The sequence below is a fragment of the Orycteropus afer genome, unplaced genomic scaffold (assembly GCF_000298275.1).
Source record: "Orycteropus afer afer isolate SDZICR_OR568_19922 unplaced genomic scaffold, OryAfe1.0 scaffold00340, whole genome shotgun sequence".
NCBI classification, from domain to species: Eukaryota; Metazoa; Chordata; class Mammalia; order Tubulidentata; family Orycteropodidae; genus Orycteropus; species Orycteropus afer.
The window spans coordinates 3,368,088-3,381,759 of NW_006921927.1; the positions used below are offsets into that span (position 1 = coordinate 3,368,088).

Below are 13,672 nucleotides of genomic sequence, written 5' to 3' on the forward strand. Positions count from 1 at the left end.
CCCAACAGAAATACTCCAGGTGGACACCTTCAGCAATCAGGAGCTCCTCAGTTGCTCATAGAAAATCCCACCTTAGAGTTTACAAAGACTTATGGGTAGAAAAGCCACACTAAGTAATTTACTACACCGCAGTGCCTTAGGCAGTATGCTACCAGAGCTCCTTCAAAGTGTAATAGTCATCCTTAATGGCATAAAGGCCAGTCCAGAAGCCATCTTAGAGATTACTTCAGTAATAGATTTAATGAGAATTTTTTAATTTACTTACCTTGTTAAAACACGGATAATTGTTAATATTAGTTTTTTTTTCCCCTCTTCAAATAACAGCCCTTTTTCAACAAGAAATGTCAGACTATCTATACATTTGTTTTGGGGAGAAGTACAAGTAAACTACGGTGTTTTAAAATGTGTATGTAAATCAGAATGTTCAATGCATGTTGTACTTTTAAGTTGTTTAGAAAAACACGTATATTGAATTGCACACATAAAAATGGTTGAATTGGCTAATGTTGTGTTATGTATATATTTCACCACAATAAAATACATTTTCTTAAATGTATAATAATTACTGTTTTTCATATTTACTCTGCAGATGGTGTTGAAACTTTGGATTCTGGATGGCTGACATGTCAGACTGAAATAAGATTACGTTTGCATTATTCTGAAAAACCTCCTGTATCAATAACCAAGAAAAAATTTAAAAAATCTAGATTTAGGTATGACTATGTGTATTTGTTACTTGAGCCATTTTCACTAGTACATTAGTATTCAGACCCATTTGATTTTAGCCTTTAAGTGTATTCACTAAGAAAATAACACTTAAAATGTTACATTTTCTAATAATTACAGGGTCTTGTGATAGTGAACTGCTTTTTCTTGCTTAAATAGCCACAGTTACATGTGCTTACCTTAGTCCCTAAATTTGGAACCAGAAGAATTTGTTTTTAAATAGATAAATGGTTTCTTTTTATAGTTTCTGCCATTTAAAGTTTCCTAGTGTAGCAATAAAATGTTGATAACAATGGAAATGTGGGGAGAATGGCATAAGCAGAGAAAAACCATTATTTAGAATTACCCTTCAGTGTTCTAAACTTGTCTGTGGCTTGAAAACAAGAAACTTTCCATGAAGAAAAAAAGTAGCAGTTCCAGATTAGCATATATGTATATGATGTTTGTGCATGCACATGTATACATATACATACATACATGCTTAAAAATACATACATATAAGACAAAACCCATTGCCATTGAGTCGATTCCAATTCACAGTGACCCCTGTTGGGTTTCTGAGGTGATAAATCTACGGAAGTAGATTGCCCTGTCTTCCTTTTGTGGAGTGGCTGGTGAGTTTGAACCACCAAACTCTAGCTAGCAGTCAAGTGTATTAGGCATCGTGGTTGTTGTTAGGTGCCATTGAGTCAATTCCAACCTATAGTGATCCTGTGTGCAATAGAAAGAACCACTACCCTGTCCTGTGCCGTCCTCACAGTTGTTGCTGTGTTTGAGCCCGTTGTTGCAGCCACTGTCTTATCAGTCTAACTCCCTGGATGACTTCCTCTTTTTTGCTGATCCTCTACTTTACCAAAGATGCTGTCCTCCTCTAGGGACTGGTCCCCCTGTTAACATGTCCAAAGTACTTAAGATGATCTTGCCATCCTTATTTCTAAGGAGTATTCTGGCTGTACTTCTTCCAAGACAGATTTGTTTCTTCTTCTGGCAGTCCAATATTTATTCTTCACCAAAAGCATAATTCAAAGGTGGTCTTCCTTATTCATTGTCATTGAAGCAATTGAAAATACCATGGCTTGGGTCAGGCATGCTTAGTCTTCAAAGTCACATCTTTGTTTCTTTAACACTTTATAGAGAGGATTTTTGCAGCATATTTGCCCAGTGCTCATCTTCTAGAACTATATTGGTGTTCCGTTGCTATTCATTCATAAGGTTTTCAGTAACCAAGTTTTTCAGAAGTAGACTGCTATGTCCTTCTTCCTAGGCTGTCTTAGTGTGGGAGCTCCACTGAAACTTGTCTACTGGGTGACCCTGCTGGTATTTGAACTATCATCGGTGGCAGAGCTTCCAGCAACATGGAGGCCATTACAGTACAACAAACTGACAGACAAGTAGTAGATGTGTATATATATGTATGTATGTATTTACATATATATGTGGATCTCTAGGAGAGCTCTGGTAGCATAGTACCTAAGGCACTTGACTGCTAACCAGAAGGCTGGTGGTTCAAACCCACCAGCCACTCCTCGGGAGGGAGCTTGGGCAATCTACTTGCATAGTGATACTGCCTTGGAAACCCAAGGAGGGGTCGCTATGAGTTGGCTATGGATCTCTGGTGGTACAGAGGTTAAAGCACCCATCTGAAAACCGAAAAGTTAGCAGTTACAACCCACCAACCACTTCACAGGAGAAAGATGAGGCCATATGCTTCCATAAAGATTGACTGCTTTGGAAGCCATATGGGGTAGTTCTGCTCTGTCCCGTAGAGTCATTGTGAGTCAGAATCATCTTGCTTACAGGTTTGGTTTGGTGTTTTTATATATATTTATTTATTTAATGATAATGTGTTTTTGGTGAAGGTTTACGCAGCAGTTCAGTTTCCTATTCAACAGTTTATACATATTGTTCAGAGACATTGGTTGCATTCTTCACAACACCTGAACATTCTTGTTATTTTCATTCTGGTTGCTCCATTTCCATTAATTTACGTTCCTTGTCTCCTTTGTTTTAAAGTCATTGTTGACCGTGTGGTCTCATATGGATGGTTTTTTAAAGGTTCACAGTACTCACAGGTGATATTCTTTATTTTGTGATCTAATCTGTTACTTAGCTAAAAGGTGACCTCGGGTTTGTTTTGGCTCAAGGTTTAAAAAGTATCTCAGGGCAACAGTCTTGGAGAGAGCTGCTCCACTATTTAAGCCTATATTAATTTGTGTAAAACGTCTGTGTAAGTCACTAAAATAGTAACTTTATTTTTCTGCAATGTCATCATTATACATACTTCTGAGTGAGCTGGCTTCTGTAAGAACCAGGGCACTCTGATTTGAATTGTGACATTTCGGACTGAGAGTTATATATCCTTTTCTGACTAAATGTCAGGGTCAGGTTGAATGGGCCATTTTTAGTAACTGACTTCACCATAAAATTTATAATATTAATATTATAGTTTATAGATCCATAAATGTTTGTTAGCTGTTTAAATATTTTAGGGTATGCTTACATATCTCAGTCATAAAGTAGATAAAGTGAAGGGTGGATAGCAGTTCACAGTCCTTTGCAGTAGTGGTTCTAGGTTCTACTGTTAAGTTAAGGTAGACTTACTCTCTGTGCCTTAACTTTTTCTAGGCCTTGGCTTTGCTTATGAAAAACTGAGGTTCATCTGCAAAATGCATTTGACCTCAGAGATCCTATAACTAGTTAGATATGCATAGTTGACTGTTTTCTTTGCATGTTAAAAAAAGCAAATAAATTGTTTTGCTGCAATATATTGTCTTATTTCTTGAGATAAGGATAGAAGTTTAAGCGTTGGTGGTTGGGCTTATTAGAATGCCTCCCTACCCCCACTAGAGAGAGCAGGCCCTACCAATACAATTCTTTTAATGTTATTCTGTTATTTGTATTACAACTTGAATTTCATTCTACTCTAGAATGAAAAATTTTAGTGGCGCAGCTGTTATTCTCTTTAATAACATTGCTCCCAAAATAGATGGTATTAAAATTGTTTAACCTACATACATTCCGACTGGTTCCTGAAATATTCCAGAATTGACTTGACTTTTTGGGTTATAAGTAGTATCTGTGTAAGTAATTGCTTCTCATTGGGAGGACCTTAGCTTTATGGCTTGGATAACTGGTCTTAGCTGTTTGCACTTCTTTGAGGCCTGTAAGAGTTTGAGAAAATGATTTTTTTGTTGTTTCATTATGTTCATATATTTCATATCTTTATGTGTCTATGTACATATATAGGTTTAATATAAATATTTTTCTTTGGTAATATATTTTCACAAAGTATCTGAACTTTTGTTGTGGTAGAGAGAGGAAAGATCTTTAATTTACAAATTTCAACTCTACCAGCCTCTTAATACACACTAACAGGTTCAGTTTTGTGCTTGTTTTTTATATTATACACATTTTGAAAATTCTCAAAAGGAAGTCTTACTATTATTTGAAGGTCCAGAAATTTATATAGCCAGCTATAAATGGGGTAATATTGAAGACCTCTTTAGGTTCATTTAAAAAAAAAAAAAATGAGCCAAAGAATTAACAAAAACAACCTTGGCAGACATACTGGACATTTATCCCCTTTACAAACTTGCAGAAATAGATGTATATAAAAACACACGCATTTGTAAAACATACCTAATGCCTTAATCTATGTTTAATCTTTGTATAACATATTATTTAGAATAATCAGGTAGCATTTTTAAATTCAGCATCTAGGTGACATTTGCATGACTTTACTTGTGTGCCACTTTTTGTATTTCATTATTTTTTCCTATTGTGTAGGGTAAAGCTGACACTAGAGGGTCTGGAGGAAGATGATGATGATAGGGTGTCTCCTACTGTTCTTCACAAAATGTCGAATAGCCTAGAGATAGCTTTAATAAGTGACAATGAGTTCAAGTGCCGTCATTCCCAGCCAGAGTGTGGGTATGGCTTACAGCCTGATCGATGGACGGAGTATAGTATACAGACAATGGAACCAGATAACCTGGAACTAATCTTTGATTTTTTTGAGGTGAGTAATTATTTTCTGTAAGGGGGTTGAAAACAAATGCAGGTGTTAGCTTGTTTTTACATACATTTTAATTTTTATTTTAGTTTACTAATTTATGTAATGACATAATCCATACAACTTTTTAGATATTTACTCCTCTGCATATTTTAATAGAATTATAAAACTTGGAATTGACAGACTGGAGTAATGTTAAAAATATAATTAAGAAAACTTCAAGATGGTAAATATTTTACATCAAGACCAGATATCTTAAAGTCTGTACTTACAAGTAATCTTAATAAAAATTAGTTTTATCCAAAGGAGCCTCCAAAGTTAGAGGGGAGGAAAGGTATGATTCTTGGTAGGCAACCTATACAAGTAGAATAATGAGACCTCTTCATGGGGAAGGCTGACTTGAGGCATTTTATTATGTGAATTTATTCAAACAGTGGACTCATTTTTACAAGTTTACGTGATCTCATAAATATGTAATATTTATTATGAAAATTGTGCTGGGGAGAACAGTTTGATTCCTCAGTGGACTGTGAACATTACTTGGACATAAAAAGAAATGAAGTCCTGATACACTCTACAACATGGATGAACCTTGAAAACATTATGCTAAGTGAAATGTCACACAGGACAAATACATGATCCTGCTTTCATATCTCATGTGAATGTTTAGAGACCAAAGTTTATTAGTGCTTACTAGTGGTAGGAGAGAAGGGAAGGGGGGGGGTCACCATTGCTTAAAAGGCACTGAGTGTCTGTTAATGGTGGCAGAATAAGTTAGAAAAGGATAGTGGTGATCGTACATGATGAGCAGAGTCATTGTCACTGGATTGTACAAGTAAAAATTGAATTGGCAAATGCTTTCTCACAAATATTTTTACCATGGTAAAAAATTATGCCAGCTTTTTCAGGATCTGTGCTGCTAACTTCCCAGAGGTACTTGTGTTGCTTATTAGAGCTCATTAGCTCACAGGCGTTCAGATACTCCCCAGAGATAATACTTTACACCTCCCCAAAGTCCTTACTACATTGTGCCCGACAAAGCAGTCATACATGTGATAGTTTCCTTAACCTCTAGCTCTCTCTGACACTTACACCCCCTATTCCAAATTAATTAGGGTTTGAATCTTTGAGGAAAAGGAATTACCTAGCACTGGCATCTAGCAGCTATTTCTTGAAAATAACAGAATTCAGGGCAGACTTTAACCTGCTGATTAAAACTTGCTATTCATCATCAAAATTACTATAAACTTTGAGTTGTTTAATTTGGGTGGTGTCTTTAGACATAGCCTTTGTGAGTGTCATTATGGTTACTTTGCATTATAAAGAATCAAGTATTTCCTCTGAGATTCCTTAAGAAGAGAAAAACTACTGGCTATGTGATAAAATCTATGGTATTTTACTGTAAAAATAATGTTTTTGTTGAACTTTTCCTTACTGATATTCAGAACCTACCTTTTAATATTCTCTTGAACTACCTAACTTTGCCTTTATTTGTTAGTATTTTTGGAAATATTGTGTTATTCATAGACTGGGCTGATAAAATATCTAATGTAGTCTCCAAGTGAATATTCAATTTCATAGTTACTATCCCTCTGTGCCACTCCTCAGAAGGAAGGTTGGGCAATCCTACTTCCGTAGTGATACTGCCTCGGAAACCCAAGGAGGGGTCGCTATGAGTCGGGGCCGACTCGACGGCACATAACAACAACAACAACAACATCCCTCTGTGCCACTGTGTTGCTAGATATTTAGAGACTGTAATATATATTAAAAATTCACTATAAAATACCTTGGTCTTTGAATGCTAAGGCACTTTAGTACCTTCCCATTAGTGCTCTAAACTCACCTAATATTTCCTAGAGAACCAGAAGTGTCAATCAGTAGCATTATGATCAATAAAGTAAAATATAAAAATCTTTACAAATTAATGTTTTAAGACAAAATAGATCTTACTTATTATAAAGAAACCATCTAGCGTACCTGAATATAAATTTGATTGTATTTCTCATCAATACTCCTTAAATATCCATAGATTCTGAGTTGACTGTAAGGGAGGTTTTTTGTTTTTGTTTTTTTTTTTGAATTATTTAAATGGGAAATAACCACAGTACACTATAGAAATTCAGTTTATTTGAAACCTTATTTTTCCAGGAAGATCTCAGTGAACCCGTAGTTCAGGGCGATGCTCTTCCTGGACATGTGGGTACAGCATGTCTTTTATCATCTACCATTGCTGAGGCTGGAAAGAGTGCTGGTATCCTTACTCTTCCCATCATGAGCAGAAATTCCAGAAAAACAATAGGCAAAGTGAGAGGTAAGTTTGTGAATCAGGGTGGTAGTTACATGGCCCTTTACAAATAAGCTAAGGCTAGGTTGGAATTTTAATTAGTTTCAAGTGGGTTTTACAAGTAGGGTAAGATTAAATGATTTCTTTCAGAATATTAAGTAATACAATAATAATTTTAAGGAGCATATCTTATTTTTCTAGTGGCTTTACTTTGAATAAATTCTTTAAAATGCATCTTACTGAAGTATAATTAATGCACAGTGAAAAACACAAAACTAAAGTGACATGGGTCAGTGGTTTTTTGTTGGAGTTTTCTATAAATTTAAGAGATAAGTCGCTTGTCAGATATGTAATTATCGACAAGTAGGAATTTGTCACAGTCATCTTGTTATGTGCTTTTTCGTGGTGTTGATTTCTTTGTTCCATATAATTTTCTGTGCTGAGCTCATATTGTTTATGAATCATGTTATCACTTCCTTCATTGCTATTGCTTTAGTATTTTCTAAATACTTGTGCGGGTCCTCTTTTCTATTTTGATGTGAAGGTTTATCATTTTTCTTTGAGGTTACCCTGTTATTTATAGTTCTCATCCCAAGTTTACAACAGTCTGTTCTGTCTTACAGTTGTCTTAAATTCCCTACTATTTAGAAGTTCTGTAACTGCACAGTTTTTTCCCCTCTTTTTGGTTTGTAGTTGTCCTCATTTGTCATTTGATGTCTCTGATTCCCTGTTTACAATCTTGTAGGCATATTTACTTTGGATACTTCCATAGCTGGATTGATTTCTAGGTTATATCATCATGAGTGTTAATGGTCAGTTGTTGTTGGCTGTTGTTGGTTTCTGTCCAAAGGGCTCCCTTTAGCATCTCTTGTAAGGTTGTTCTGGTTTTAACAAATTCCCTTAATTTCTGCTTTTCTGGAAATGTCCTAATTTCACCATCATATTTGAGGGACAGTTTTGCTGGATACATAATTCTTGGTTGGAAATTTTTCTCTTTCAGGGTTTCATATATACCATCCCATTGTCTTCTTGCCTATGTGGTTTCTGGTGAGAAATCCAAGGTTAGTCATATTCGTTGCCCCTTGTAGGTAACTTTTCATTTTTCCTATGCTTCTTTCAGGATTCTTCGTCTTTGCTTTTGGTGAGTTTGGTGATGATGTGTCTCAGTGATTTTCTTTTGAGGTCTATCCCGTTGGGGTTTGTTGACCTTTTTGACTGTATATATTTTCATCTTTCATCATGTCAGGAAAATTCGCATCCAGCATATCTTCTAGTTTTTTCTCTGGTTTATTTGTCTCTTCCCTTTCCGGAATTCCAGTGACACATAGGTTATTCCCTAAGGCACTTGACTGCTAACCAGAAGGCTGGCGGTTCAAACCCACCAGCCACTCCTCAGAAGGAAAGTTGAACAATCTACTTCCGTAGTGATACAGCCTCGGAAACCCAAGGAGGGGTCGCTATGAGTTGGGTCCCACTTGACGGCACATAACAACAACAACACGTGAACCTTAGGCTTTCTTCTTTTTTTTTTTGACATGTATAAGTTCATTTAGTTTATAGCAGGTAGTCATGGCAAGCCACTCAGATAAGACCTTACAATTTTCATTTAGAACCAGAGAATCAGAATTAACTATTACAATTGCAATGTTAGCTCAATGATTAGAGTCCAAATCGTTAGACTTCAGACTATTGCTTTAACATGAAGTCTTAGGAGAAAGGCTCAGACCACAAGTTGAAGTTGGCATAGGTCCAAGGTCAGTGTCAGACAGAATCTCAGTTCTATCTCTGTCTTCTCTCAGTGAGTAAGCAGATATTTAGGGTTGATATGTGGATTCACCTTGGTTCCACATGACAGGGGCCAGTGTGATATCAAAGACTAGTATGTTACATCTTTTCTGCAGGATTAGCGAGTAACTGAATGATGCATCTTTTCTTCAAGATTAGAGACTAGGGAGGTTGTTTAGATTTATGCTATGTACTAGCAACTGACACCAACTGATACCAACTGTAAAAACGGCAAGGAGGCCACATGTTCTGACCTCCTCTAAACTCACAGGAGGAAGACAGCAGTAACCCAAGGCCACCAAGGCCTATTACTGCAAGGCCAAACATGCTGCCTCCCTCCAGCCCTTTCACCAACTGTTCCTCCCAAAGTACCCACCACCTCTCTCCTGGGTTCGATAATTCGCTGCAGTGGCCACACAGAACTCACAGATTACAGGGTTTATTAAGGAAGCACCAGGCTACAACTCAAGTTCAGAAAGAACGCTCAGTCTCTCTCCCAGCCCACCATCCCTCAGCCAACAGTTTCTCAGTCTCTTTCCCAGCAGTGCTGGTCCCTCGGTGTCTCACTCAGCGATGCGTGTCTCTTGCGTCTCTTTCCCAGCAGCGTATGTCTCTTTCAGGGGTGCATGTCTCTCTTAGCAGCACGTCTTCCTCAACCAGCAGTCAGAGAGAGTTCTGCCTCCAGGAGACCTCCTTTTGAGCCCGGCAGGGTGGCCAAACTAGCCAATCATAGCATCAGAATTCTAAGCACCTGAGAGAGAGTGGGCACCTCCCAGAACACTGTTTTGTGCCACTCCCAACAGAAATATCCAGTTGGACAACTTCAGCAATCAGGAGCTCCTCAGTTACTCATAGAAAATCCCACCTTGGATTTTACAAAGATTTATGGGTAGAAAAGCCACACTAAATAATTTACTACACCACACTATGTTTTCTTGTGTCACAGCATGCTTGTCAAAGTGAACTTAAAGGTTGTTTATATTTTTACATACTTCGCATGCTTCTATGCTTCCATGTCTAAGTTCAGAAATTTTCTAAATAATTTTCTTATGACTTATGTATAGTTAGCATTCCAAGAAACCAAACTCACTGCCATCCAGTCAATTCTGACTCATAGCAATCCCCATTGGGTTTCAGAGGCAGTAAATCTTTATGGAAGTAGATTGTCCCATCTTCCTTCCGTGGAGAGGCTGATGGGTTTGAACCACCAGCCTTCTTCTTCTTCTTCTTTTTAATGCATTTTATTGAATAATAATTTATGTACAGTGAAACAAAACTAAAGTGGCATGGGTCAATACATTTTTTTGTTGTTGTTGCAACCAACAAAGAAAGTTTCCCTCCATATATAAACCTTTCCATGACCCTCCACAACAACAAACTAATACTATATTTCTCCTTCTGTGATTCATTTATTTCACTCAGCATAATGTCCTCCAAGTTCATCCATATTATGTGGTGTTTTGCGGACTCTATAATATTGCTGCATAGCATTCTATTATGTGTACGTACCATAGTTTAGTCATCCACTCTTCCACTGATAAGAACAATGTAGGTTGTTTCTGTCTTTTTGCTATTGTAAATAGTGCTGCGATGAACATGAATGTGCATGTATCTGTTCCTGTCCTGGCTCTCACTCTCCAGGATATACACCTAGTAGTGGGATTGCTGGCTCAAATGGTATCTCCTATTCCAACTTTCTAAGGACTCGCCATACTGCTTTCCACAGTGGTTGTATCATTTCACAGTCCCACCAACAGTGTATGAGAGTCCCAATCTCTCCACATCCCTGCCAGCATTTGTTATTTCTGTCTTGTTAACCTTGCCATCAGGACTGGGGTGAGATGGTATCTCGTTGTTTTGATTTGTATCTCTCTGATGTCTAGTGATTGTGAGCATCTCTTCATGCATTAGCTGGCTACCTGAATATCCTCCTTGGTGAAGTGTCTACTCATGTTTTCTGCCCATTTTTCAATTGGATTGCTAATTCCTTTGGTGTTGAGGTGTTGGAGTTTCCTATAAATCTTAGAGATAAGCTGCTTGCCAGATATGTAATTATTGGCAAATACGAATTTGTTGCTGTCATTTTTGTTATATGCTTTTTCGTGGTGTTGGTTTCTTTGTTCCATGTAATTTTCTATGCTGAGCTCATTTTGTCTATGAATTATGTTATCACTTACTTTGTTGCTGTTGTTTAAATATTTGTGCTGGTCCTCTTTTTTATTTTGATGTGAAGGTTTATCATTTTTCTTTGAGGTTACCCTGTGATTTATCATTCTCTTCCCAAGTTTAGAACAGTTCATTCTATCTTGTAGTCTTGACATCCCTACCATCTAGAAGTTCTGTAATGACACAGTTTTTTCCCCCTCTTTTTGGTCTGTAGTTGTCCTCATTTGTCAATTGATGTTTCTGGTTCCCAGTTTATAGTCTCGTAGGCTTATTTACTTTGGATACTTCCATAGCTGGATTGGTTTCTGGGTGTGTTAGACTGTGTCCTCTAGAGAAACAAAACCAGTAAAGCTTATATAGAGAGAGAAAGAGAAATTTATCTTAAGAAAATGTCTCACACAGTCAGAGAAGCTGGCAAGTCCCAAGTTCTTGGATCAAACATCAAGATGGAGGCTTTTCCCTACTCACGCTGCTGCAGGGGCTGAGGAGCTCAAGGTTAGCAGATAGTATACTGGCTGTTGACTCCAACGAATGATAAATCCAAGATCTCTAGGCCAGATGGTGGATTGTTCACTTACGGATAGTTGTAGGCAGAATCCCAATCCACAGAAGAATGTCTCTTTTCCCAGGATGTCCATAAATATACTTGTAGCAGGCCACACCCCTAGGAGAACTCCTTTCAGTGGACTGGCTGCTTAAAACATATACATCTAATCCCATCATTGGAACATCCCACATCACAATTGCTTAAACCACACAGAATTGTGGTCTAGCCAAGTTGGACACACAGCTCCAACTGTCACACTGGGTTATATCATCATGTGTGTTAATGGTCAGTTGTTGTTTGCTGCTTTTGCTTCACTGTCCAAAAGACTCCCTTTAGCATCTCTCATAAGGTTGTTCTGATTTTAACAAATTCTCTTAATTTCTGTTTATCTGAAAATGTCCTAATTTGACCATCATATTTGAGGGACAATTTTGCCATGTATATAATTCTTGGTTGAAAATTTTTCTGCACCCTCCAGACAGCAGAAAGTCAACAGCTCATGTTGTCTCCCTCCTTGTTGTTTCCCTTCCTAGTCATAGGCCACCAGCACAGTCGTCTTTTCGTCCCTGCAGCCCTTGGTGACTGGGGCTGATCTTTAGGTGACTTCTCAGATCCCAACACCGCTTGGAAGTATTCAGCTTGTTGGTCCTGTCAGTGTAGCTGACAGTCCACAGCTCCAACTGTCTCTGTACTCACTATTTTGTTCAGGTTTTTCCACTAGTTGGTACCCAATCTACTTCTGTACAGTTCCTTTCAAAGCTCGGGGTTCTAGGATCTTCTTTATCTCTGTCAATTGGTTTTTCTTTTCTTTGTTGAAGAGGGTCTATGTCAATTTTCTGCCTATTCCTCCATCTTACTGGAAGTCCTCTTCATTTTGTTTTGATCTTTTTTTTTTTTTTAGTTCCTTTTCCAAAAAAGTATTGAGGTATTTGCCTTCAGTCTCACTAATTCTGTCTTGCATTGATTCAATTCTGCTTCTTTGCCTGTTCACTGTCTTACCTATTTCTGAAAATTTAGTATTAATCTTCTGGGTTTCTATCTGTAGATTTTATATCATTTCTAATTTTTCATTTATTTCTTCACTTTGTTCTTATATTGTCTTTTGAACTTGTTCTAGGGTTTTCTCTGTGTTTTCCTCAGTTTTGTCAGTGTTTTCCTTCATCTGTCTCTCAATTCGTTGAAGGTAGCTAAATGTGTTGTTGTTGTTTTTATATGCCGTTGAGCCAGACCTGACTCATAGCGACCCCTCCTCGGTTTTCCAAGGTGGTATCACTACTGAAGTTGATTGCCCAACCTTCCTTCTCAGGAGTGGCTGGTGGGTTTGATCTGTCAGCTTTCTGGTTAGCAGTCAAGTGCCTTATGCACTCTGCTACCAGAACTCCTGTACCTAAATATAGGTCTTTTGAATTCTTTATCAGGGAGTTCCAGTGCTGCATCTTCCTCAGGGATGTGTTTTGGGTCTGTATTCTGGTCCCTTGTTTCTCCTGCTTTAATTTGCTTCTTTGTGTGGACTGTGATGCTCTATTATCTCCGAGGCATTGTGATGTTTTTGTGTTTATATTTAACTGGTGATTGTATGTTGGAGTGACTTGCACATGATTTTCATTTTCTTTGTTTTGTTTGAATGTTATCTACATAAGCAGGGTACTGTGCTGTGCCCTTCTATTCGATAGTTGGCAGTACTTCTACACTTACCTCCTGTCTCCTTCCCCATTGTTAGCCTCCTGTATGTCCCTGCCGTCCTTGGCAAATGGAGCCTATTCTTAGGTCCCTGGAATCCAAATGAAAATGCTGTTACTTTAAAATCCAAAATGGCCACCGCTTTGTAAACAATCAAAATGGCTGCATCCTCTAGACAGCGGAAAGTCCACAACTCAGGTTTTCTCCCTCTTTGCTGTTTCCCTTCCTACTTATAGGCTACCAGCATAGTCGTCCCTGCAGCCCTGGGTGACCAGGGTTCATCTTCAGTTCAATTTTTAGGTTCCAACACCACTTGAAAATATTCAGGCCATTGGTCCCATCAGAGTAGCTGACAGACCACTGCTCCGACTGTCTCCATGCTCACTGTTTTCATTTGGGTTTTTCCACTAGTTGGTGCCTAATCTGCTTCTGTGTACTTCCTTTCAAAGCTCAGGGTTCCAGGATTATC

At 37.9% G+C, this 13,672-nt stretch overlaps 1 protein-coding gene across 1 annotated transcript in view; it reads left to right on the forward strand.

The window, feature by feature from the left end:
* The window catches only part of GPCPD1 (glycerophosphocholine phosphodiesterase 1), a 61,950-nt gene that overhangs the window by 24,147 nt on the left and 24,131 nt on the right, over positions 1-13,672 (forward strand). Inside the window, 3 exon segments of the mRNA XM_042782490.1 lie at positions 590-713; positions 4,513-4,744; positions 6,890-7,052. Coding sequence (XP_042638424.1) covers positions 590-713; positions 4,513-4,744; positions 6,890-7,052 — 519 coding nt within the window.